Source organism: Ursus maritimus, unplaced genomic scaffold (assembly GCF_017311325.1).
Source record: "Ursus maritimus isolate PB19 unplaced genomic scaffold, ASM1731132v1 scaffold_9, whole genome shotgun sequence".
NCBI lineage: Eukaryota > Metazoa > Chordata > Mammalia > Carnivora > Ursidae > Ursus > Ursus maritimus.
The window spans coordinates 14,453,917-14,479,893 of NW_024427107.1; the positions used below are offsets into that span (position 1 = coordinate 14,453,917).

The 25,977-nt window shown below is 42.1% G+C and overlaps 1 protein-coding gene across 1 annotated transcript; it reads right to left on the bottom strand.

The window, feature by feature from the left end:
* Positions 1-4,085: 4,085 nt before the first annotated feature.
* GGH (gamma-glutamyl hydrolase) lies at positions 4,086-25,575 on the bottom strand. Its single transcript, XM_008706731.2, has 9 exons — positions 25,358-25,575; positions 22,292-22,406; positions 17,894-17,944; positions 14,847-14,931; positions 12,064-12,202; positions 9,474-9,580; positions 9,302-9,392; positions 6,193-6,330; positions 4,086-4,482 (listed from the first exon to the last, which is right to left on the bottom strand). Exons 1-9 carry the CDS (start codon positions 25,464-25,466, stop codon positions 4,361-4,363), a joined length of 957 nt encoding a protein of 318 aa, XP_008704953.2. The 5' UTR covers positions 25,467-25,575; the 3' UTR covers positions 4,086-4,360.
* Between the last annotated feature and the right edge of the window lie 402 nt (positions 25,576-25,977).

Genomic DNA, 25,977 nt, shown 5'->3' on the forward strand with positions numbered 1-25,977 from the left:
AAAAGCATCTGTTATACAAAGCCCCGGTTCTTTACCCATCAGGGGAAACAAAACAAAGCAAAACAAAACAAACTCCTTTAGCCTTAAAGTTGCTCAGTGAAGGTAGAAGGGGAACAGGGCTTGGGAAGCTTGTATATAGACCACAAACTGATGTACATGAAACTACCTGGCCCTTACAAGATACTTACAATTGTTTCCTTTCTTTTTATCACATCTTTCAAGGCCTTCTCATAGATCAGAAAATAAAATATCTAGTATTAGGTATAAATCTATGTTTACACAACCATTAGTTTTTTTAACTGAGATATACTTGACATAAACAACATAATGATTCAATAAACCGTTAGTATTTAAATAAATATAATAACTGTGCTATGACACCTTCTTTGGGTTTCTGGCAACCTCCTAAAATATTCTAAAGGGCTGAATATAAACACAAGTGGTTAAACCGTTGGTTAGTTGGCTCTCTTCTGACATCTAGTGTTTCTGATTCATTACTGCAAAATACCCCTGTTCATTTTAAACTACTCTTAGAATGGAAATGCTATATGGAATAAAAGCTTTATTCGTTTTAGAAGGAAATTTGTTAAGTGGGATAAAATTACAAGATAAATAACAAAGCTTCTGTTTCTAAGGAGCGAAGACTCTTTTCTCTTAGCTCTTCCCGTATGAGAAAAGTGCTGTGTCTTCCTGTCAGTCTGACGGGTAGGACAGAGAGACCCAGCCTGGTCTGAGAGCTGTTCGTTACTGCAGAGAAGGCAGGGGAAATGAGAGGGAGACACCATGTGCCACGTACTGGGCTCGAATACCTCAGTGGGAGTTACCCCTGTGCTCTGAGAAGCCGCAGGACCCTTCCAACCTCAGGAACTCAGCCTGACAAGGTACAAGGATTTGCGTGTGGAAAGGAAGACAGCCAACATCCCTTCAGAGAACGTCTGGCAGGCCTCGAGTTACAGAAACTTGTGAGCACTCAAAAATATCTGGCTGAATAGAAATGAGTGATGGCCTGCTCTTTGGAGTCTAACATTCCCATTCCATTTGAGATGTTTCACGTGGGTAAGAGGATGGGAAACGCCGGAGGCAATGACTTTGGTAGTCGTTCCCCCAAAACCCCTGGACGCTGACATCAGCTGAAGGCCGGAGAAGGATCCTCAATAGCTGTCTCTTATGCACAGAAAGAAAGCCACACTTACCCAATCTTTCCTCCTTTTGTTCTTTCTTCCTTTTTCTTCTGCCCATCCACATGTTCCCTTGTTCACACTGTTTCTTCAGTCTCCGCTCCTCTCCTGCCCACAGAGAAGTCTTGATACTCAGTGTGGCCTGCTGACCGGTGGCATCGGCATCACCTGGGAGCTGGTCGGAATGCAGATCCTCAGGCCCAACCCCAGACCTGCTGAATCAGAATCTGCATTTTAACAAGATCTCAGGTGATCCCCAGACACATAAGCTTGAAAAGCGCCGCCCTAAACCAGAAGCAGCAGCAAAGACGGTCCAGCTGAAACATCAGCTCTCACAACAGGGCTAGATGACTGGAGCCGTGAACTGGCTCAGTGCAAGGGTCCTGGGACCGTGTGTGTGTGGGGGGGGGGGTCTTCTGTGAGTATGGTATGGAGTGTAGCGTCTATACTTCAGATCCTAATGCTTCTTTAGTGTTTCTTTGTGCAGCAGTTGTCACTGGGCCCCTAGAGAGCTAGAGAGCATCACCCTTAGACACAGGCAAGCGGAACAACTTCCTCAAAGCTGTCCAAGGCACTTTCTAGTGCCTAGGACTGACTGCTTAGGGCCAAGTGCTGTCTGGACTAGGGACCTCACACCTGAACCTGGTCTTATGTGGGTCCTGGTCACAGGAAGCACATACCCCAGACTTTTTTTTTTTTTTTTAAGATTTTATTTATTTATTCGACAGAGATAGAGACAGCCAGCGAGAGAGGGAACACAAGCAGGGGGAGTGGGAGAGGAAGAAGCAGGCTCATAGCGGAGGAGCCTGATGTGGGGCTCAATCCCATAACGCCGGGATCACGCCCTGAGCCGAAGGCAGACGCTCAACTGCTGTGCCACCCAGGCGCCCCTACCCCAGACTTTCATAAGTGCCTCCACCGTGATGATGAGCCAGGCATGGCAGAACCATGTCATTAGGGCGCTCTGAGCCTAGGCAGGCCTGCATGGGCCCTTTCTCCCATTTCTTCCCTTCAAGGTCCTGTCCAACACTACTCCATTCGTGGGCCAACAAGATGCCCCAAGCGGCTTTTGGAATCACGCCTGTGTGATTGTCCCAGGTCTGGTGGCCAGACTCCAGTTCCAGCAATGTCACTTCACAAGCACAGTATTTCTTTCCAGGATTGCATGAGATTGGGTGGCCAGGATGGTGTTGACATACTGATTTAAAGTGACTCTCTTGATGGGCACAGGACAAGCTCAGGGATGTGGGTTACTGGAGATCCACTGCTGACCCTTGGGCTGGAGCTGCATGTGTGGGCCTGTGTATTGGCCCTTATGCACCCAACTTCCAACTACAGTGTCACCTCTGGTTTACAGAACGCAAAGGTGGTGGGGTGGCAACACCCATCTTTTAGCCTTCATGCTCCAATCACTGACACCCAAGGTGGTCACTCCACTCTTCCCAGGGGTTGCTCAGGATGGCCAGACAGCCCTCCAGGGGCAGCTGGCTGTCTCCTCCTACGGCTTCCCTGTTGCTCAGTAACATCGACAGGCACCTCTAATCCGTCCTCTCTTGTCTCCATTGACATAGCAACAGCAAGCCGCCCTGGGTCAGCCTGAAGTCAAGCTAGACAAGAAAGGGACATTTGCCGTCTGGATGGGACTGCTCTTCTCACTTGCCCTCTGGGGCCTCCTGGCCAAGGCTTCTGGCAGGTGGCGCCACAAGAAAAGCAGAGTATTGTCAACTTTGAAAGTGATTCCATTCTTGGAATAAAGGGAGTCTAGCACAAAAAATTAAAAAATATACATGGTAGGAAAAATGGAAAACTGAATTTAAGTAAAAAAGAAATGATGGCTTACATTTTCTCATATTTGCGGTCATCAGCAATGAAGCACAGTGAGAACCTTTGGGAGTAATTAGAAGCTGGTCTTCACGGCAGGATGGATGCTTCGGCCTCGTGAGTCATGATAAAGTCAGGATTAAGTGTTATTAGGGAACTTCCGAGACAAGGAGATTTATATTTCAATACAAATGGGCTGGGAAGAGCCCTGGCAGTGTATCACATCGCTTTTTCTAGAGGTGACAGACTTGAACTTAGCTAGCAATGGCACACTGGACAAGACTTCGCAGAATTTTTTTGCTCCTGGATAGAAACTAAATCTGTCACACTTCTCTTGAAGTCCTGTGAGCTAAGTGTGTTAATACCTTTCAATTTCTGTGTTCTGTTTGGATTTTTGCCCAAAGCTTATGGCTTGCTCCAGTATCTTCAGGTTATTGTTCTCATCCTTCTGGACATAAACTCATTCCTCACCTACAACACTTTGCCCAGTCACTCTGTTTCCCGTGTTTCTACTTCTCCAGCAGCAGCGCTGAAGGACTGAGGAGAACACAGGCATAAACACTGTCTGTCAACAACAGCTCAAACTCTTCTCTCTTCTGCTTCATTGTCCTCAAGGAATTCCTAAACTTCAGAGTTGGTGAGGGTACATGGGACAGTGAGGGAGGCACAGATCGAGAAATGTATTAAAATGTATGCAAATAAATGTATGGCAGCTTTCAAATTATTTTCCATGGAAAGAAAGTTGACTCCCCAGTGGTCACAAGTACTTACTGAGGGCTTACTGTGTTAGACATTGTGAGAGATAGAAAGTTCAAGATCCAGGCTCTGCATTCAACAGGTGTGCAGTTTAACTGTGAAGCTGAAAAGGCAGAAAAGGAAATATGTGTGTATATACACACACTCTCATGCACACACACTCACCCGGCCTCACACGCCCTCACACTCACATACTCTCTCTCACACACACACCCCAGTACTCCCAAGACTCGAAGAAGGACTCACAGTGAACTAGAGGTAGGATTTAGAAAGGGTCTTCAGCAAGGATGGGGTGGGTGGGTAGGGGGAGGTATTTATTTCCACAATCAATCAATGAGAAAAAAATATTTGTATTTTCAATCCATTTGTTTTGTTCTGATCTTCAGATAAAAGCTTTTCCATGAAATACACCGCAATTTATTTGTCTTACTGATTAATTATCGAATGTGATATAAATAATCAAATACTCCGAATGAAGAATCAGAACCCCATAACATCATCGAAAAGGAATCTCTGTGCCTTTCCATTATTGCCATGAGTAGCAAGTTATTGCAACAGTTTAATCGTGGAATGATTCAAAATTTCTGTTAACACATTCCAGGCTTTCAATCAAATATATAACTTTGCTGAAATGCAGAAATATTTCCAGTATAAACTGGACGGAACTGATAAATCAGCGCTTCATTCTCTTCAACATCAGATTCAAAATGATGACCGTTTTTCCGAGCTGCAAGAAAAAGACAGTGTTAATTTTTAAAAAGGTAAGATAAAATTTTCAAAAGGCTACTTTATAACATTTCTTCCTATCGTCAGATGTATTAAGCAGGGAAAATACCACCAAAAAAGGAGAAATGCCTTATAAGATTTCCCCCAAATAGAGGAGCACCTGATTTATCGCCTACCGAACGAGCGTCTACACCTGCCCTGCACCAGATCCCAGATCCGGTGTGGGGCTCGCTCCCCGCTGATCCAAACACTAGGGCCTACTGCGTGCCAGACTTGCCGCAGGGCCCAGGGATGGAAATATAACCAGGGCAAGGACCTAGCACTCAGGAAGCCTCGTCTAGTAACCGCACAGAATCGTATATTGGGTGTTTTCACAGTCTACCTTCAAGGACATGCTCCCAGAGTAAAGAGAACGGAGAAACTGGCAGAGCTGAGGCCGACGGAGAAGCGAGAGGCAAGGCAGAAATGTGACACACAAGGAGACACAAAGAAGTTGGCTAAAGTGGGAGCGTGAAGCAGGGAAGGCTCGACTTGATCCTCAAGTCGCAATAAACACAGGCTTTGTGGCATTTTTTTAGAAAGCAGGATATTGGGAAATAGAGATAAAAAGAAATAGCTCCGCCACGTGCTAACCCTGCAACAAAGTCCACGTACTGCCGTTCTCATTTATTCCCGCACACACGACGATTAATACTGCACACAGCAGAACCTAGCTTTCAGTTCCGGGTTTTGGTCACGAAACGACCCCTTCAACTGAACGTAACCAGAGTGAACTCAGGAGGAAGTATGTTCCTAAGGAGTGTGAGCAGGAAGGTCGAGAAAACTCTGGGCAAGCTTGAGAGAGGGCGCAAACAGAGCATGCTGAAGTTCACGCCTGGCCAAGGTGATGCCCTGTCCTTGCAGTTGTGTTCGTAGCTCTGTCTCACACCTGTATCACTCAATGAAAATGTAAGCATCTAGGGGCACCTGGGTGGCCCAGTCGGTTGAACGGCCAACTCTTGCTTTTGGCTCAGATCATGGTCTCGGGGTCCTGGGATCGAGCCCCGCGTTGGGCTCCATGCTCAGGGGGGAGTCTGCTTGAGATTCTCTCTCTCTTCCTCCCTCTGCCTCTACTCCTCCCTCCCACTCTCTCTCTCAAATGAATAAATCCTAAAAAAAAAAAAAAAACTTAAGCATCTACAACCAAATTCTCCATTTTACCCGCAAACATAACAGCATGAAGATGTCTCTGCGTTTTCCCCATGAAAGAGGAGGAAAAGCTTATTGACTGTCTCCAATGTGCCAACAGCTGTAGATAGGCAGCCTTACAATCACAGACTGATGAGTATATATTCAATTTATATCATTTTCTTAGAAAAATAACATCCAATTCTCAGAGAATGTTAAAATTAAAACATTATTCCTAAAAGAAGAGGAATGAAGCAAATTTTTAAAAAATAAGAAAGAAAGAACAAGAAAAAAGAACTCAATCTTTACACTGCTGTTCAAGAATTCAGAGCACTTTAGAGTGTCCAGTACCATTAACTGAAATAATTGTCCTGGTTTTATTTGAATGCCTAGTATCTCAATTTCAGGGCTTTTGCATGATTTAACTTTTTGTTAAAGTTAAACTTACGGAACATCTACAGAGCAAAAGAGTAAACAAACTTCAGATGAGGGCAATTTCCTCCAAAACTACACTAGACAATAAAATTATATACCCACATATTACCTTCAGCAACAAAGAACTCGGCTAAGTAAAATGCAGCCTTCACAGCATTAGGTGCGTGGGAAATGCCTTCTAAATTCCCCCACTCATAAGGTGCTTTCTCTGGATGCCACTGGACACCATATACTGGATACTTGTACCCTGCATGAAGAACACAAATGAGTAAGTATTAAGAATGGTCTAAGGGGCACCTGGGTGGCTCAGTCGGTTAAGCATCCGACCCTTGATTTTGGCTTGGGTCGAGCTCTCAGGGTTGTGGGATCGAGCCCCATGTTGGGTCTGCTTGTCCCTCTCCCTCTGCTCCTCCCCCCATTGCACGTGTGCTCTCTCTCTCTCTCTCTCTCAAATAAATAAAACGGAGTCATGTTTTATATCCTATGTAAAACATAACTTTATAACTCACAATGTCAGAGTAAAACTGTGCTCATTCTCCCAGAGACAAAATAAAGAATTTCAGTTCACAGAGTTAACATCCACAACACATTTCACTCATTTTCAACATTTTACAGTCCGTAATTTGATTTGCTTTAGTAGGTAATTAGAGGACAGTAAAATAGTTGAGCCTCTGAATACACCCCAGTCAATAGTCAGGTGCCCGTGTGATTAGTGACACAAGTTTCTTCCGTGATGGGTCTGTTTCTCCCCACCTCATCCTGCGTTTTCATCCCCTCCCATAATGATGTATTCATAGGAGAATGAACGATGCCGCACATTTTTGGTGTCCTTTTATGTAAGCAGTTTGTCTTGGCCTAACTCTGTCCCTCTGTCTGTGGAATGGTTCCTAACCTCATGACTGGTGTTTCAGAGGGGTCATCAGAGGCTCCCTGGAAAGTGGCTTTGTGGACAGTTAGGAGGCTACCGAGGAGTCCAGGTGGAAGGTAGTTAATGCAGAAATAGAAGAGGGCGAAGCTGGAGGGAAGGGAGGTAACATTTGCAAGCATCTGGGGAGCAGAAGGTGGCACACAGTTTTTAGATGTGGAGAACGAGGGCAGGCAGTCAAGGACAACATCTAAGTTTCTACCTTAGGATGATTTGGTGAATGGCAACGCTCTCGCGGAAGCAGAACAGAGAGGAGGGAAACAGTTAAAGAGAAAATAATCGGCTCCCTTTCCAATGGGCTGAGCAACCTTCCCCAGAATTCCCCAGCTATTGTCTATAAACCCTTGGACCTCTGACTTCCCCGGGCCAGCAAGCCAGTGATAAGGCCAACCTTTGAATAATGCGAACTACAACCACTTTATTCCAGTTCACTCCGCTTCAGTACCCTGGCCTCTCCCCCACTCAAGGACTGTCTACTGTGTTGTAGGTTCTCATTCGTAGGACTTTGCTTCCTTGCACAGCAGTGATCTTTTTGGCCAGGAATTGCTCATTTTCATTAAAGCCTCCTAATGTGGAAATCCCTTAAAATCTGGGGTAAATGTAGTTTTCTCCAGAGAGAATTATTTATATTAGCTTCTGCCATAAACGTTGGGACACTCTCAGTCTGTGATGACTTTAAACATAATTTTTACTTGAGATTTATTGAACTTCCCAGTAAGTTTAATGCAGGCCACAGGTGACCAGCGTGTCACTATGAATGCTCAAGGCTTAGTTACCACCACCCCCACTCCCGTAGGGTCAAGGTTCAAGATGGCAACTCCCGCAGCTCTGCAGGCAGGCTTTGTTGAGGGTCCTGATGCATGGGGTACCTTCAGTGGAGGGGGTTCCTGAGCTTCCTCTCAAGTTCTCCTGGTTCAATAATTATGCTGGTTTAAATACTCCACTTAATAATATAACATCAAATAATACCATATAATCCAGTAATTCCACTACTGGGTATTTACACAAAGAAAACAGAAACACTAATTTGAAAAGATATATGCACCCCTCTGCTTATTGCATCATTTACAAAAGCCGAGACATGGAAGCAACCTAAGGGTCCAGCGATAGATGGATGGATAAAGAAGATGTGGCATAAACATATGATGGAATATTACTCGGCCATAAAAAAGAATGAACTCTTGCCATTTGAGACAACATGGCTGGAGCAAGAGGGTATGATGCTAAGTGAAATAAGCCAGACAGAGAAAGACAAATACCACGTGATCTCACTCAGATGTAGAATCTCAAAAGCAATACAAACAAAAAACAGAAACAGACGCATAAATACAGAGAACCAACTGTAGGTGCCAGAGGGAAAGGGGCTGGGGGTTGGACAACATAAGGGAAGGGGATTAAAAGTTACAACTTCCAGTTATAAAATCAGTAAGTCACAGGGAGGGATGAAAGGTACAGCACAGGGAATATAGTCGATAACACTATAGTAATTTTGTATGGTGATCAATAAGTACACTTCCTGTGGTGAGCACTGCGTAATACAGAGAACTGTCCCATCCCTACGTTGTACACCTACAACTACTATGACACTGTATGTCAACTACACTTCAATTTAAGGAAAGCACTCAACTCCCAGAGGGTTTGGCCTGAGTATCCTGTCACCTCATCGATGTACAGGCATCCCTCCACTTTCCAGAAGTCTACATTCTGCCACTTCACTGTTATGAAAGACTTACACTAGTACAGTAACGGCTTTTCTTCATAAAAGCAAAATCCTCTTCAGCTTTCTTTCAGTTAGTGGAAACAGAGACTCGTGCAGGTCTTTCATAAAACCGAAGTGGCTTAACGTGAACTTTTGGCAAGTGGAGGGATACTCTCTGCTCTGTGCCGTTGTGGCTTAGGGGTTTCATAGGAAGGCTCTACTTTTGGGTAGTGGGGTAAACTTGTGTTTAGGAACCTGTTCTTCTGAACATGAGTCATATTTTTTGTTGTTGTTTGGAGGAGAAACTGTCATGGTACTCACTCTACAACACTGCTAGAAACAGAAGTCATTCTCTCCACTTACTCTACTCTCCCTTTATTCTTTACGTTCCTTCTCCACCACTCCATCCACCAGACGACCCAGGTACATCACAACCGATTTGGAACACGGACAAAAATACATCTCCTGTCCCCCAAAATGCCCTAGCTTCTATCTTCACACTCCAGAGTAACATGATTTCATTCATAAGAGAAGTATAAAATCAATATATATAAACATAAGTGAAATACAGTGTACATGTGCCATGATATATACCTTCCATGGTTGAAATAAACTCAGTCTTGCCATCTGTATTTGTAGTTAATACATTGAAAAACTTCTTTAACTCTTCATTCATCGTAAAATTCTAGAGTATAAAGACAAAACAAACTCATTACTTCTGTAGTTAATCTAAATGCATTAATTTCACTGTTAATCAATGTGATACCATCACGGAGAGGCTCCATTTGTGGAAATTTGCAGTCAGAGGTTCTGTTGATAATGACTTCAACAAGTCAGCAGGAAAATTCTGGAACATTCTGCTCTGTGATGCACCTGAAATAATTTAAGCACAAGAGAAATAATTTAAATACAGAAAATATAAAATCCACTGAAGTCACTGATCTATGGCCCAAAAAGCGCCATTATTAAGATATAATCAGGTGACTAAATGATAAGCAAAACATATCATTTCCACATATATATTCTAGTCAAACACAAAATGAGTTTAACATACAAATTCAAATATGTTCCATAATTAAGTACTTTTCTTCTAGAATTTTAACATGAGTAACTAAAACCCTTCTGATATGATAATTATCAGGCCAGCCATCAAGTAAGCAGAAAAATTTATCTTGAGTTCTCTTGAAAACAGGTACAATTTACCACATGAATATATTTTTGTTTTCTCAGGAAATGATCCAGAACTTTCAACTTATTTTCAAAGGTATCTGGAATTTAAAAGGTTTAAAAATACCAACAATGTAGGAAGGAACATTAAAAAGGCCAAGAAATCTCTACTCAGTAAATAGACCAAAAAGAGCAATTTACCTTGACGCAGCTTTCCCCAAATGAAGCCTCTCATTCAGCCTGCTAATGGCTTCCATGAGAATCCCTGCACCTCAGATAATAAAAATCCACTCAAGTACCTTACTTCAGTGGATTCTAGTCCTTTTTTACATAAACTTGGTTTTTCACCACATACATCCAAAACAGTCTGACCTAATACATGTACTTCCCACAGAGTTCTTGCAAGAAAGAGCTCTGAAAAGTGTAGAGCACTGTATGGGTTCTGTGTATAACAACTACCGCTTTCCAGCCAAAAAGCCCGATGAGAACAGGAATACTTGACAGCACTCAACTCTGAGGACTCAGAGATCGGGTAACCTATGAGAATCGTTACCTATTTACACAGAGCGGTATAACAAGGAATTTTCCTGGTCTTTGTCCTGAGTTCCTGACAGGGAGCTTCTAAAACTCTCAGCAATTCCTGAAAATTGGAGTGTCTTCGTAATACCAACAAGGCAACTCATGGGGGGCCCCTAGATAGCTTCGGGATGAGGTTGATCATCAGAAACATCAACCACATGAGTAGAGTAGGTTAGGACTCTGAGGCAGCCTGATTTCCAGGGATGGAAAGGGGACTGGAGATTGTGCTCAGCCACACAGCCAATGATTTAACCAATCCTGCCTTTGCAGTGAAACCCCGATAAAAAATTCTAGACAATAAAGCTCATGGGAGTGTTCCAGCTGGTGAACACATTGACATGCCAGTAGGGTGATGTGCTCTGACTCAACAGGGAGAGGACACGGAAGCTCTGCATTCCCTCCGGGACCTCAACCTATGTGTATCCCTTCCAATAAAATTGTTAGTGCAAACACAGCACTTTCCTGAGTCCTGTGAGTCATTCTGGTGAATTACTGAACCTCAGGAAGGGTCATGGGAATCCTCAAGATTGTGGCCTGTTGGTCAGAAGCGTGGGTGGCCTGGGGATGTGACTCGTGGCTCGTATCTGAAATAAGGGCAGACTAATTGGGGAGATTAGCTATAACTATGGAGTCTGCACTAACTCCAAGTGGCTAGTCCCAGAATCGAATTGTGTACACCACAGCTAGGGTTAAAACAGAGTACACAGCCAAGGGAAAAGTGCTGTGCTATCATAATTCATAGCTACCATTATGCGAGTTGTATTCCAAGCACTTCACACAGTAGCTGGAAAGCAGTTACCTTATTTAATCTTCACAAACAACCCTAAGAGGAAAACCCTTTAAAATCAGGAAATTAAAGTCAAGGGAGGTTAGGGGCGCCTGGGTGGCACAGCGGTTAAGCGTCTGCCTTCGGCTCAGGGCGTGATCCCGGCATTATGGGATTGAGCCCCACATCAGGTTCCTCCGCTATGAGCCTGCTTCTTCCTCTCCCACTCCCCCTGCTTGTGTTCCCTCTCTCGCTGGCTGTCTCTATCTCTGTCGATAAATAAATAAAGTCTTTAAAAAATAAATAAATAAATAAAGTCAAGGGAGGTTAAACCATTCCCCAAGGAAAAGGGATGAAGCTAGGACTCAAACCCAGGTCTAATTTTAGAGGTCTTAATCATGCATGGTCCTGATATTACTGCAGGCAATGAGTTAACAAACTCAAAACTCCTAAGCCATCTTCACAGCTCAGTACATCGTTCACATTGTCAGCCTGTGTGAAAAATCTACAAATTAGTAAACACTGAGAGCGTTTCTGACTTGGATATTTGCTATTTACTCCTCCTGCCCAGGTAATATTTTTTAAAAGGTCAAAAAGAGGGGCGCCTGGGTGCCACAGCGGTTAAGCGTCTGCCTTCGGCTCAGGGCGTGATCCCGGCGTTCTGGGATCGAGCCCCACATCAGGCTCCTCTGCTGTGAGCCTGCTTCTCCTCTCCCACTCCCCCTGCTTGTGTTCCCTCTCTCGCTGGCTGTCTCTATCTCTGTTGAATAAATAAATAAAATCTTTAAAAAAATAAAAAATAAAAAATAAATAAAAAATAAAAGGTCAAAAAGAGAATTCTCACCTTTAGTGAAGTTCAGTGGCATTGTAATTCCATCCGTATGTGTGAGAGTTAATAAGGACTTTCCACTAATCAGATATGAAAGCTCCTCGAATCCCAGGCAAGTGCCCCACACAGGAAAATAGTCTCCATCATCAAAACTCTAGGCAGAGTGAGAGAGAAAACTAAGCTTCTTCAAACTTTTCCAAACAAAGATTATACATTGATTTGTCATTACAAGACAGGCGCCTGAGTCATGCACATGTTTCTAAAGAATTTTCCAGGATCCATAAGTAGGCTATCACTTCCTCTTTCCTCAGATCAAGCTCCTACATAATCACTCAGTTTCAGTCAGAGACCGACAGCTGCCAGGCAAGTACCAAGCAATACAAGGATCAGTTAGGGACTGCAAACATCGAAGATCATGCTGGAGAGATGTCCACTGGTACATCTTCCATGGATCTAGCTGCTTTGGATGGCTGTCTGCTTTGCACACACGCTGAAGTCCTTCCCTCATTATCTCGGAATTTATAGTAATGGCTGCATTATAGCACCTTCAGCTAATCAAATTTAAATCAGGGGAAACCCATGATCTGGAAGGAAAGGAACAGTCCGTAAGGAAAAGGCTAAGCAAAAGTAAAATAACTGTGTATAGAGTAAAAGTTGTCAACTGAAGAAGTACAAACGTACCGAGCTGCTTCAAAGGGAGTCACAACAACGAACATGAACGGAGAAAAGTCTTCTAGTGACTGCCTTTTCGGGTTAAGTAAAGATTAAATCCGTATGGACTGATGGTTACAGAACGGAGTGTTGCAACTTTTCTAAAAGCAGTGATTTTCCTGCATAAATTGTAAAATATAACCTAACAGTCACTCATCTTAAATGAGGAAGTGGTTAGGGTTTTCTCTTTCTGTTCCTTTCTGAGAAAAATACAGAATTACGGTAATTCCTATCCTTGCTATCCTACGGTAGGATTTTTAACACTTTCTATGCAGGTCTGGGAAATTTTATTTTTAGAAGTTAGAATTGCATGCATTAAGTTGAAAGGCCACACTGCATTTACTTCTAATAGACACAAAGGCGGGTTTCACTGCTCAGTTTCCATATGTACCAAATTTCATTGCTCGACTAAATGTGAAGTCCTCGCCTGCTGGGACCACATCTTTTACTCTCTGTGGATTCTCCGCAGAGCCTAGCAGAGCAAAGGACGCAGAGTAGGCCTGAGGAGATCTAACAGACTTCACTTCTCAAGGCTTCTTCAGTGAGAGCTTTGTGGACCCAGGGGCTGTAGCTAAATTAGTTCAAGGTTGCTGAGCTTTCTTCCTTTGCTTTGAAATCTTCAAGTAGCTAATTACATTTCAAAAGGTAGACTTTTGGCTCTTAGGCGTTAGGTGGCTCCTTTTTTTTTTTTTTTTTAAAGATTTTATTTATTTATTTGACAGAGAGAGACAACCAGTGAGAGAGCAGGGGGAGTGGAAGAGGAAGAAGCAGGCTCCCAGTGGAGGAGCCTGATGTGGGGCTCGATCCCAGAACGCCAGGATCACGCCCTGAGCCGAAGGCAGACGCTTAACGACTGCGACTGCGCCACCCAGGCGCCCCAGGTGGCTCCTTTTTTTTAATTGAGCAAGCTGGTTATATGAGTCCCTGGATACAAAAGGAAACATGACTATTTTATGATGTTTATATATATTTTCCAAATGCATTTTAAATCACCCACATTATAAAATTTCTGCTTTGTTCACTTTTTCAAAAAAAAAATCCACTGAGCATGTACTCAGTACATCGTACCATATTATATGAAATGAGGAATACCTCAAAGGCTGTTAGAACCATGAACTCTGCTGAGACACGAATAACTAATCTCAAGATATTCTGTCTTCTGAAATATAAGCTCCCGAAGGTCATGGAGCCTGGCATATTACCACGTGGGAGCTAAGTAAATGTTTGAACTATTCTACAACAAAATACTCTAAAAGTTAAGAGAGAGTGGGATGCCATTCCTGTTGGAGTTGGGAAAGAAACCTCTACAGAAGGGGAGTAGCACCTTAGCCTGAGAAGATGGACCAAGTTGTGAATTAGTGATGGAATGGAAAGAAACAGACTAAGCCAATTTAAAAGTAGGAGGACACAGAATATATGCTAGAAATACCAAACTGGCTTCAATTATGTGCCGAAGGAAAAGCTAGAAAAGTGGGGCTGTGGACACACCCTCTGTGTCTTGATCTGAAGACAATGAAAGGCTACAGATGATTAAACAGCCTAGCCATTAAAAGTTTTTAAACAAGTATCTCATATGCTAAAAGCTGTTCTTTAGGGAAATATTTAAGGGCAGGGGGAGGTACAGGGGCCAGCAAGATCATAGCTCAGGAGAGAAATAACAAGGATCTGCCTGGTGACTGAATGTGGAGTCTAGGGTAACTGTGAAGAAAGGGCAAATAGGATTGAATAAGTTGCGACGACGAGCAGCTTTCAAGAGGAGATGAGAATTAATAACATATGAACAATGCCTGGTACATAAAAAAAAAAAAAAAAAAACAGCTTACTAAGCCAGCATGAGGACCTGGTTCCTATCAATGAGCACGAACAGAGAGGGCCAGTGTGCGGGGCTCTGGTTCCCTTGGAAGGTCACAGGAAACAGGTGAGCACTGCTGGGATTGCTTAAGAACAGGAAGCTCAAAAGATAATGGGGGGGGGGGTTGAGGCTAGGGTAACTGTGAGGGAAGTATTACCACATGCTTAAGAAAGAATTATCCTCATGGAAAATTACAAAAACCCACATGGAATAATATGCAATAACTGATATCTACCTGTTTGGCAAAGTTGTAGAATTTTTTGGCTGTGAGAGCATAACCTGACTTCTTGAGATCAACGCTTCCTCCAGGGAAAAGGATCCTGAAACAAAGAAACACACTTTATTTTAAGACAGCTTCTTCCTTAACACATAAGCAACAATATCACTAAGGGAAGTGAGAAAACTGTGGCAAAAATATAATATTTATACTCTTACACATTCGTAAACTACCACAGTTAACATACTTCTAGAAGCATATATTCTTCCAAAACTTGTTCAATAAACAAGTTTATTTTTGAGATCGAGTGTGGATAAGTTAAGGATAAATAAGTGGGGGAAGGGAGGTGAGTACACAAAGCTAGAAATCAAATCAAGATAAAATTCCAGGTACAGCTAGGTTTGAATCAAGGGATCAGTGATGCCAAAATCAATTGCAGGCCCATAATCATGAATCGGTTTTGGATCTCAGAGAATTATTTTTAATCAAAAAGAACAAACTGGTCATAAAAATATATGTAGGCTAGAATTAAATATCCAGGAGAATTTAATTTTTTATTATCACTCTGAAATTTCTTCTAAAATATGCAGACTATTAAAAAATTGAAAAAAAATTACAATTCTGGAAAAAGTCTGGGAGAAAAGAGGCGATGTCATGTTTGATTTTATTTTACTCTACCCATAAAGGAGAAATACAGAAAAATATTTACTATGTTTTCATATCAACTTTTTAAATTAACTTTAATTTTAAAATTTATAACAAGTCTTGAAATAACTAAAGATATTCAAAAAAGATTACAAAAGCTGGATTAAATGTATTAAAATTTTGAAAATACTTATATACAAATTCGAGATATATGAAAGCTCACTACTTTTTAAGAGAGAGAGGGGGCGCAAGAGAGCACACACGCAATGCGGGGGTGGAGGGGCAGAGGGAGAGGGAGAGAGAGAATCCCAAGCAGGCTCCACGCTCAGCACAGAGCCCAATGCAGGGCTCAATCTCATGACCCTGAGATCATGAACTTAGCCAAAATCAAGAGTTGGATGCTTAACCAACTGAGCCACCCAGGTTCCCTGAAAGTTCACTTTTGAGATTATTGTTTGTTCAACAAATATATTCTGCTTCTTGGTATTAGCTTGGAGAGACAAGGATGAGGAATTTTTCATAGTCTAGTAGAAAACATAAAACCTATAAGGTAGAACCATGCAGAAAACCCTACAATTAAAGTGGCTTAATAAAGACTCATTAGCAGGTCTCCCTTTCCCTTCACTCAGTGTCTAAAAAGCTATGTCTGATCAAATCTGGTGTGTTTAATGCTAAAATCCTTTCATAAAGTAAAATTTGACTGTCTTTCCCAGATTGAGAAAGTGCTTTAAAAGCAAGACACTGCCTTTTCATCTCTATGTTCCCCCACAAAGCAGTATGGAGTCCACTGTGTAATAGGGACTCAATAAAGGTGATTACAAAGTTGCATAACAGTATAGCTCATTTTCTGGCATATATTTTTTGTGTATTTTTGAGGTTCTACCATATATTCTGACCTGGACTTACTAATCTTGTCTGTGCAAATAATGGGCACTGTAAATGTTTTACTCATAGCTTTTTTTTAAAAAAAAAAAAAGGTAATAAACACAGTTTTTAAAAATGGAAAAAAAAGAAACTCTTTTTATAAAAGCTTTATTATAAAATAGACTCCCTCCACCCAACTCCCAATCAAAACCAACCACCTTTAGGGGCGCCTGGGCGGCTCAGTTGGTTGAGCGTCGGTCTCGTGATTTGGGCTCAGGTCATGATATCTGGGCTCAGGTCATGATCTCAGGGTTGTGGGATCGAGCCCCACGTAGGCTCCATGCTTAGCGCGGAGTCTGTTTCTCCTTCTCCCTCCCCCTCTGTCCTTCCCCCGCTGGCATGCATTCTCTCTCTCTCTCTCTCTTTTATAAATAAATAAATAAATAAATAAATAAATATCTTTAAAAACCACCACCTTTAAAATCTGTGTGTTCACCTGATCGATTATACTGTGCTAATCTCTTCACCCCTACCTTAAAAAAAAAAACAAAAGCAAATGGGAGTATACTATAAATACCATTATGTGCCTTGTTTTTTTAATATAACAATATTACATTGTTCACATAACAACAGTGATCCAAACCAGCATCTATTATCCTCATTTTTTTAAATCTGTGCATAATACTCTATTATATGCATGTAGTCTATTTTTTTTACCCAATTTCCGACTGATAGACTACTGGGAGGCTTCTAAACTGGGGGTATTTCAGACAATTCTACATGTACGTTTGAGCCTAAGTTTGCACATAACAGGGGCAATAGGTCTATAAAATAAAATTCCTTCTGACAGACTTCCTGGGTCAAAGGTATGTGCATTTTTTAATTCCATTTCAATTTCAACAGATATTGCAAAACTACCCCACAAAAAACTATATAACTTACATACCCATAAAGTATGAGAATACTTGTTACTTCACACCCTCACCACAGAATATTAACAAATTTTCTGATCTTTGCCAACTTGATAGTTAAAAAAGTTTATAATTGCTATAATTACCTAACCTTTAATTATGAGTAATGTCAAACATTTTTCATGTGATTAAAAGTTTTATTCTGTTGAACTAACCGATCAAATCTTTTGTGGTGAAGCCAGAGGACAGAAAACTTTTTTCCAAATTCTATTCAAATTATCTTCTGAAAGATAACTGATTATTATCCTCAGACTTAGGACTTCTAAGTACCCTAAGCAAGCAGTATACTCTGCCATTCAAAGTGGCTTCAGAACATTTAAGACAAGCATTAAAAGAACAAAGATTATGTCACACGTTAAAAAAAAAACTAAATGTATCTACAATGCAACATTTATTTCTTAAGCCGCCTTCCTTCTGCAGGACTTTTTCACCTCGCAACAAAACAATTCCTATAAAGAACTCGGAAGACTAACATTATACCACTATAGGATAGTTACACAGAAACATGTATGTTTCTAAGTACGTTTTTGCAAAAGCAGGTACACCCACCTCACTCCCTGTATCAAACCAATGCTGCCAACTTACCCATTAATAGACTGGAAAAGCTTTTCATATTCCTCGTTTGTAAGATCAGGCCTGAAAGCAATAAAAACAGTTACAAAACATCCATTTCTAAAACCTAAGGAAAAAAGTAAGGCTGTAAATGAAGCTCCCACATTAATTTTAAAAAGACAAATGAAAAATAATTCTTAAATACCAGACAATATCTCTCTCCCTTCTTAGAGGTATTTGTTCAGACTACATGAAAATCACATACTGTAATTCTTTTATCCTTGCTTTGCTAATCAGACAAGTAAACATGTTTTTCTGTGGTCTCATATAATTTAATACTGTGAAGTACGTGTTAATATGGAAAACATCAAAGACCATGAGATGTGGACACCAGTAATTTCTCTGCTAGCTGAGAACTATCAAAAACACATAAGGATATTCTGTAGCTTTATACAAAGATGAAATAAAGAGATTTATTAATATGCCTACCTCAACTACGGGCAGTTTGGGCAGATAAAAACAATACATATAAATGCCAAGTCTCTGCTTCATCCCACCCGTGCCACTAACTGCAAAGATCTGGAGACCACTGTGTACTCAAAAGTCAGAAGGGTTCCGACCTAGGGATAGGCTACATGCACATCACTGTAGACAATTATTCTGAAGCTAAGTCGCCCAGGTACTCTGAAGCTCCTTTTATGGAATACCACTTAAGAGCTCCTAACATCACCATGTTATTGATGATTTTATCCCCTTCTCCAGAAAAAAGTCATGGGACTAATCTGTGAAAATTTAGTTAAGTCACAGTAAAATGGGTTTGCTCGTCCAGAAGTTCAAGAAAATGCAAGGAGAGAAGAGAGCATTATGGTTATGAAATTCTTGCAAGAACTTTCCTATATTAAGCAGTCTTGTTTCTATAACAGAATAACAAGGCATGATGCCCTCTCAATCAGCCATAAAAGAAGTAGGTTTATGACCAAATGTCAACCACAGTCCATTTCTGCCCCAGGGAATGTTTTAGGGGGAGTTAGAACACCTCTCCCATTATTAGATACACTTATGTGATGCCCAGAACTTGGCTGCGCTTTGTTGTGCTAGGTTCTTCTCTAAGTCCAAATGAGTTCTGCAAGTCCAGGTCTATTTAGAAGTTCATATGGGCGCCTGGGTGGCTCAGCTGGTTGAGCATCTGACTTGATTTCGGCTCAGGTCATGATCTCAAGGTTGTAAGATCAAGCCCCTCCTGCCGGGCTTCACACTTAGCAGGGAGTCTGCTAGAGATTCCCTCCTCTCTCTTTCCCCCTCCCCATGCTTGTTCTCTTGCTCTCAAATAAATAAATCTTAAAAGAAAAAAAAAAAAGAGGGGCACCTGGGTGGCTCAGTCAAACATCCGCCTTCAGCTCAGGTCATGATCCCAGAGTTCTGGGATCAAGCCCTGCACTGGGCTCCCTGCTCACTGGGGAGTCTGCTTCTCCCTCTCCCCCTGCCTCTCACCCCAGCTTGTGCTCTCTCTCGCTCACTCTCTCTCTCTCAGATAAATAAAATCTTTCAAAAATTAATTAATTAATTAATTAATTAAATTTAAAAAAAGAAGTTCATAATACTTCTCCCAGCGGAGAGCTATAAAGTAGTGGATGATATTGCAATGGTGCTTACCGTTATCTTAGGTGGAGGATAAATGGACAAGTGGCCCTAACTTGGGAAGTGACAGGGAGAGTCAAAAGTGAGTCTATATTTCCAGTATTCTGCCAGTCTCATCTCCCCAGACTGGATCAATAAAAAGGGAACCAAACAGTCAGGACCCAGAATCTTCCCCATGAATATTTAAACCAGGACAGACAATCATCATTGGAATGGATTCAGAGCACTCAGCTACATTCCAGGGACTTCTACCAGCTAGCCATGCAACCTGGTTTCAGTCATCTCATTAATTCTAAATAAATAAATAAATAAATAAATAAATAGGGCTGCCTGAGTGGCTCAGTCATTAAGCGTCTGCCTTCAGCTCAGGGAGTGATCCCAGGGTCCTGGGATTGAGCCCCGCATCGGGCTCCCTGCTCTGCTGGGAGCCTGCTTCTTCCTCTCCCACTCCCCCTGCTTATGTTCCCTCTCTCGCTGGCTGTGTCTCTCTGTCAAACAAATAAATAAAATCTTAAAAAATAATAATAAATAAATAAATAAATAACTCCCATGTTGTCCATAACTGGACTTTTGGACCCTGCTAATCACTCTTAAGGGGCTTTCTTGTTGAGGGCAGGTTGGAGATGAAGTGTCATGAACTCCAATGCCCCAGAGACCAGACAGGGAAGATAGGCCAGGTCACATTCTTTGAATACAAATATTACTTGCATGTTGTCAGACTTTCTAGAAACCAAAGACCTTCTCAATAGGGCATGAAATAGTTTACTCTCTCTTTAACTAAAACAGCTTAAGTCTGTGATGATGGCAGATGACACAGTTTCAGCAGCGTGAAAAGGAGTAATAGGCATTATTGCCAATGGTGGACACTAGCTTGATTTAAAGTCAACCCCAGATGATTGTCTTGGGGGAAAAAAAGAAAAAAAAGAAGGCCAGAAATTCAGACTTTTATGAAGTCTTCTGATTTGTAAATGTTTAGAACTGTTTTAAAACGCTGTGTGAACAAAACACATTTTTAAACCAAAAGCAGCCCATGGGCTGTCACATGCTACCTCTCAGGAGGACGATGCTCCATGGGTTCCACTAGTCCCACAGTGGGGATTTATGATAACTTCAGGGTACCAGGCACCTGAGAAGGCAGGAGACCAAAAACAAACTTCTTTACCTATTCCCGAATCTTGCCTAGGTCTCCCATCCTCCTCCTTTTCCCTTCTGAACCATGGAAGTTCAGAAATAAACTCAACATTATCAGTGTGGCCACTTCATTCTCATTCTGTGTTAGGTCCTCCTTTGGAGGTTACTCTGGGAATTTAGCTGCCATGTATTACATTGGTTTTATAGGAGTAAATGATTCTACTTCCAAGCAATATACCTGAAAATGAACTCTGCGAACCCTCACTGGAAATTAACCTCCATACTGACAGTCACGTTTTCAGTGACTCTGTCATAAATATCAGCATTCCGCTGCTAGTCATCAGGTTTCAAAACTTGCTCAGTTTCAAAACTTTCCCAGTTTCAAAACCTCCCGAGTTTCAAAACTTAACCAGTTTCAAAACTTGTCATTCTTGACTATTCCTCCCTATGTCCTTTCATTCCATTAGTCATCACATCTTGCTGATACTTTGAGAGAACATTTATCCATCGACCCTACAAGTAAGCCAAGCCCTGGTCACTTCACACCTAGCCCACCTCAACAGTCTCTGAACTGGTCTACCTGCCTGTGTCTCTCCCACCTCCCATCCAGGTTATCAGCACTGATATCCTAAAAGAACGCGTGCAGAAAGAGCTCCCGTGATCAAAACTTTGAAACACTGTTCTGAAGACTCTAAGCTTCCTCAGCTCTAAAACTCCGGTGTTCCAAATAAGGTTTCATTTGAAAAATTAGATTTGCTACGAAAAAAAAAAGAAAGATGAATGTCAAAAGCAAATGGGGTAGAGATAGTTAAATGTCAAAGATCACGCGAGAAGATGATCCTTATGAAGCTAAACATAAAACCACTTTGTGGTACAAGTCTCTCAGTTGTAATGTTTGCATTTTGATTCTTATTGTCTTATTTGAACAGAACCTTTCTTTGTTGTAGCTTTTAAACGTGGAATTACATAAACAGGTTGCCCAGAGCAAACAGTTTTGTGTGTGAAATCACTTATAAAGGAATAGATAAGAGAGCTGGAAGATTCTAAAATATGCTAATTTGGGGTGAAAAGATATCATAAATACTTACAAGGTTGTGCTTGTTAAAAAATTCAATTCTTTCCCAATCCAAATATGACATGTCATTTTAGTCTTACTGGGCCATTATATCACAAAAAGTAATGTAGCTCCTTTAAGATTTGCAATTCTTGTAATTTATATTGAATCGACACTGCCGTATTAGTCATTTACAAACCTTTAAAGTACAGTGTGAAGGTATTTTAAAAGTCATCTTCTAAAAATCTCTTTCATTCCATAAGTGTTCCCTTGTTTTAATATTATGGAATAAAGCTGGTTAAGTTGTTGATTCTTTTACTCCATTGTTTTCCAAATGTCTGATGACTACCACCTTTCTGGGGTAGGAAACCACCATCTCATTCTTTACCTAACATGGCTGACAGACCTCTAACAGCACTGTAAATACAGACAGTTTCATACTTTAAATAATTTAATGACTCTAAGCATTAGATTTGGCAAAAGTCAGGAGCAATGTTACCACATTTAAATGATGCAATCATAGCAAAGGAAACGTTAATTTTCGAGATAAAAAAATTATTTGAGATAAAAGTTTTTATTTATACAGTGTAAAAAATGTTGGCTCATACCTTACTGGTACAACTCTTGCACCTGCAGACTCCAGATATTTTACATAGGATGCAGCAATATAGTATTTTCCCAGGCTTCTCATGTCCTTATTACGGCACTTTTGCATTAATACTCCTAAATTACGGAAGGAAGGAAGGAAGGAAGGAAGGAAGGAAGGAAGGAAGGAAAGATTGTTTTAATTTCAAACAATTTCCTTTTTCTCTTACTCAGAAACTGAAACACCTCACAGTAAAAATACCACCACTGTACTTGTTTAATTCACAGAATTAAATACAAAGCTTCTTCTGTAAGTACATCCACAGACTTTGGGAAGAGAGCAGTGGAGGCTGATCTGAGTTCTAAGTAGCCTCCTCTCTCTCACCTCATCAAGGAGACTAAATAAGCCCCAAAGCAGGTTTACAATAGCACCAGCCTCTTTCACAAACCTAGAATCAATCTCACATCCTTAAGTCTAGAAGGAGGCCTCTCCTCTCCCACACACTCAAAGACACATTGTTTCCTTGACCATAAAGCAAAAGAGTGGAAACACCTTCTGTCCACATCTCTCCAACATCAGCAACACTAAATTAATGTAAGCAATCAACATCTTGCCTCCTCCCCTTCAGACTATTACAATAGCTTCTTAAAAGGTCTCCCTATATCCTTTCTTAAACAATCCTCAACAACTCCAACCAGTTCTCCACATGTTAAGAAATCTGACCATATCACATTCATTCATTCATTCATTCATTCATTCATTTCTTTATTCAATATGTTACGGAATCATAATATATAACAGGCACTGAACTAGGTGCTGGAGATGCATGAGGAAACAAAACAAAAATCCCTCCCTTGTGGGCTTTAATCCTAGTGTGTGGGAGGAAGAGAAGAGAGGTCAAATAATTAACAAGATAAAAAGTTAAAATATAAAGTCTGATGACTGGTGGTAAATGTTAAGGAAAAAAAGTAAAGTAGAATAAGAAGGTGTGTGTTGGAGAAGGGGGAGGGGTTGTTCCCATCTATCCAGGGGAAGAAAGTCTCTTAAATATGATGGTCAGGCAAGTCCTCCCTGAGAAGGCAGAACATGACATTTCAGCCAGGGCTTCAGAGAGGTGAGGAAGTAAACCATACGCAAGTATCTGAAAGAAGAGGAATCCTGAGTGTAGGAACAGCAAGTGCAAAGGCCCTGAGTCAGGTGTGTGCCTATCACATCTCAAGGAGTCCATATGACTAGAGCTCTGTGTGAGCAAGGGAGAAAACAATAGGAAATGAGATCAGTGATAACAAATCAAGAGGGGGTATCCCCTTGTTTAAGAACCTCAATGGGTTACTAAACTTTTATAAACTCTACAAGACGCTGTGTGCTCTGCCCCACCTACCTCTCAGGCTGCCTCTTCCCGCTGAAACATTAGCCCCAGCATAGTACTGGCATCCAATATATATCAATACATGTCTGTCTGGAGAATACACCTGGGCCAGTATCATTCACTGCTTCACCATCTGGAACACTTCACTGTCCCCGTAGGCCATGACAGGAAGAGCTGTCTATACTAACCACTTCTCTATTTCCAGCTTGTCACAAAACTGGCATTTGTCAGGCACTCAGTTAACACATGCCAAATGCCAAAATTTGTTAAGACGATTTTTCTTGTTGAGGATAAGTAAGATCGTCTTCACAGAGGAAAAATGAAATGTGGTAGGGAAAGAATGAGGGAGTGTCACAGGAAATGGAGATGGAGTGGTACAAGGCAGGCAAGGTGAGGCACCACAAAAAAGGGTTTGGGACATGTGAACATAAGTACCAGAAAGGAGACAAGTGTATTAGAATAGGTAAGTTCCACCTACCTCTCCCCCACCCTGCCCCTTTACCCACATACTCACCTTTCCCAGGGGAAAAAGCTCAGGCTGTAAGTCCCTCAAAATGTGACCAAAATTCCACCCAAATTTAAAGCCACATCACAACTTTTGTGGTTTCCTTCTCTTTGAATTCTTTGCACTTCCTAATTCAATGCCTTGAACACAGTAGGTCCTTAGTTCACTATTTTGTCTTAAGTGATGTGACTGAAAGCACACTCTCTGTTTCTGTAATTGACCCTGGACTACCACCCCTTCTAGGAAACGGAAAAGAATCCCCCCCCCATCCCTTTTTCCTTTTTCCCTCCTCTCTGTACTCACAATTCCCAACACACTACATAGAATTTTATTTTGAGTGAATTTTCCTTGGAGAACCTAACCACCATATTAAACAGCTATGAAATAAGGCATTCCAAGTTCCAAATATTGATACAGAAACCATTTGAAAATTGGGCACTAGCAATATATATGGGGGGAAAAAACCTCATTTACTTACTATTTAGTTACAGAATATGATGTTCCTCTTCCCAGAAGGTAAAGGAGTTTGAATGCCATAATACTACCTCTAAAATAAAGCCAATCTTAATTGTCTGACATAAACTGCTTTTATGTCTAAGCTGATTGATTTCTCCTGGGTAGCCTTCCCCTTCCCTGTCTCGAATGTCTGTTCTGGCAATGCACACTGATTTTACTCTTTAAAACATAAATTTGTTGGACACGAAAAATTACACGCTTCACTTTAACACCAGGATTATACACTAGGATTATACTAGCCACTGCTGAAGATGACAACATCCAAAGTATACTGTAATTCCTTGATCATCTGGTCAATTCGATTTTTATACGTATAATGCATTGTATCTTAAAATATGCCCTCACTCCGTGAAATTTTAATAAACATAATGTATGTACAGAGTCTGGTGAGTTAGCAGAAATTCGTAGCTATGTACAAAGAAGAAAACAATCCGCAGGATTCTTCCCAGCGCACCCTCCTCCCTTCCAACTTCAAGAGTCAAATGAATTTGAGGAAACCACCAGGCATCAGCTATATTTCGGCACGATCGAAATGGTGTCTTGGCTCGGCTCTTACTAGTGCTACAAATGAAGGCACACATCGTAACCCTGGACTCCGGTATTTCTAAGACGGGACGCAACAGCTGGAACCCAACAGCGGGAAGGGCCAAGGACGGACACCCGGCCGCAGGCCCGCGGCTCCCGCCCGGCCTTCTTACCGATGATGGGCTTCTTCGAGGTGGAGGCGCGAGGAACGCACAGCCCGGGGCTCGGCGCCCCGCACAGGACCAGGACCAGCACACACAGCAGGCGCTCCAGTCTCGCCATCGTGCTCGCCGCCTCCCGCCGCCTTTCAAAGGCACAGCTGGCAGGGCACCCAGGTCTGCTGCAGCGGCGGCGGAGGCGGCAGTGGCGCGGTGGGCGGTCTCCCGGCCGCGCGGGTGCGGCGGGCGCGGGCGGTCCTCCGCCGCGGAGCCCTATGGGAAATGCAGTTCCGGTGCGCGCGCAGGCTGCGGGGCTGGAGCGGACGGTTTGGGGGACTCAGTCGCTGCTCCTGCCCCATCGCTCGGCTCTCACTCTGCCACCCGCTGCTTCTGAGCGGCGGCCGGTGCGGAGAACACCGGAAACTTCTGGGTGGGCCGGAGGTAGGCCTGGGGTGGGTGGAATCTTCCCTTTCAGCAGTTCTACGGAGGTGACCTTAGGTCACCCGTAACGGAGCCCAGGCTCTCGAAGAGGAACGCCTGGGTCCCGGCCTGACCGAATCTTGTAACCAGGCAGCAAGCGGGGCTTGTGAGAGGTTCGAGAAGTTTCCCGAGAACTTTGCGCCAACTGTAGCTCC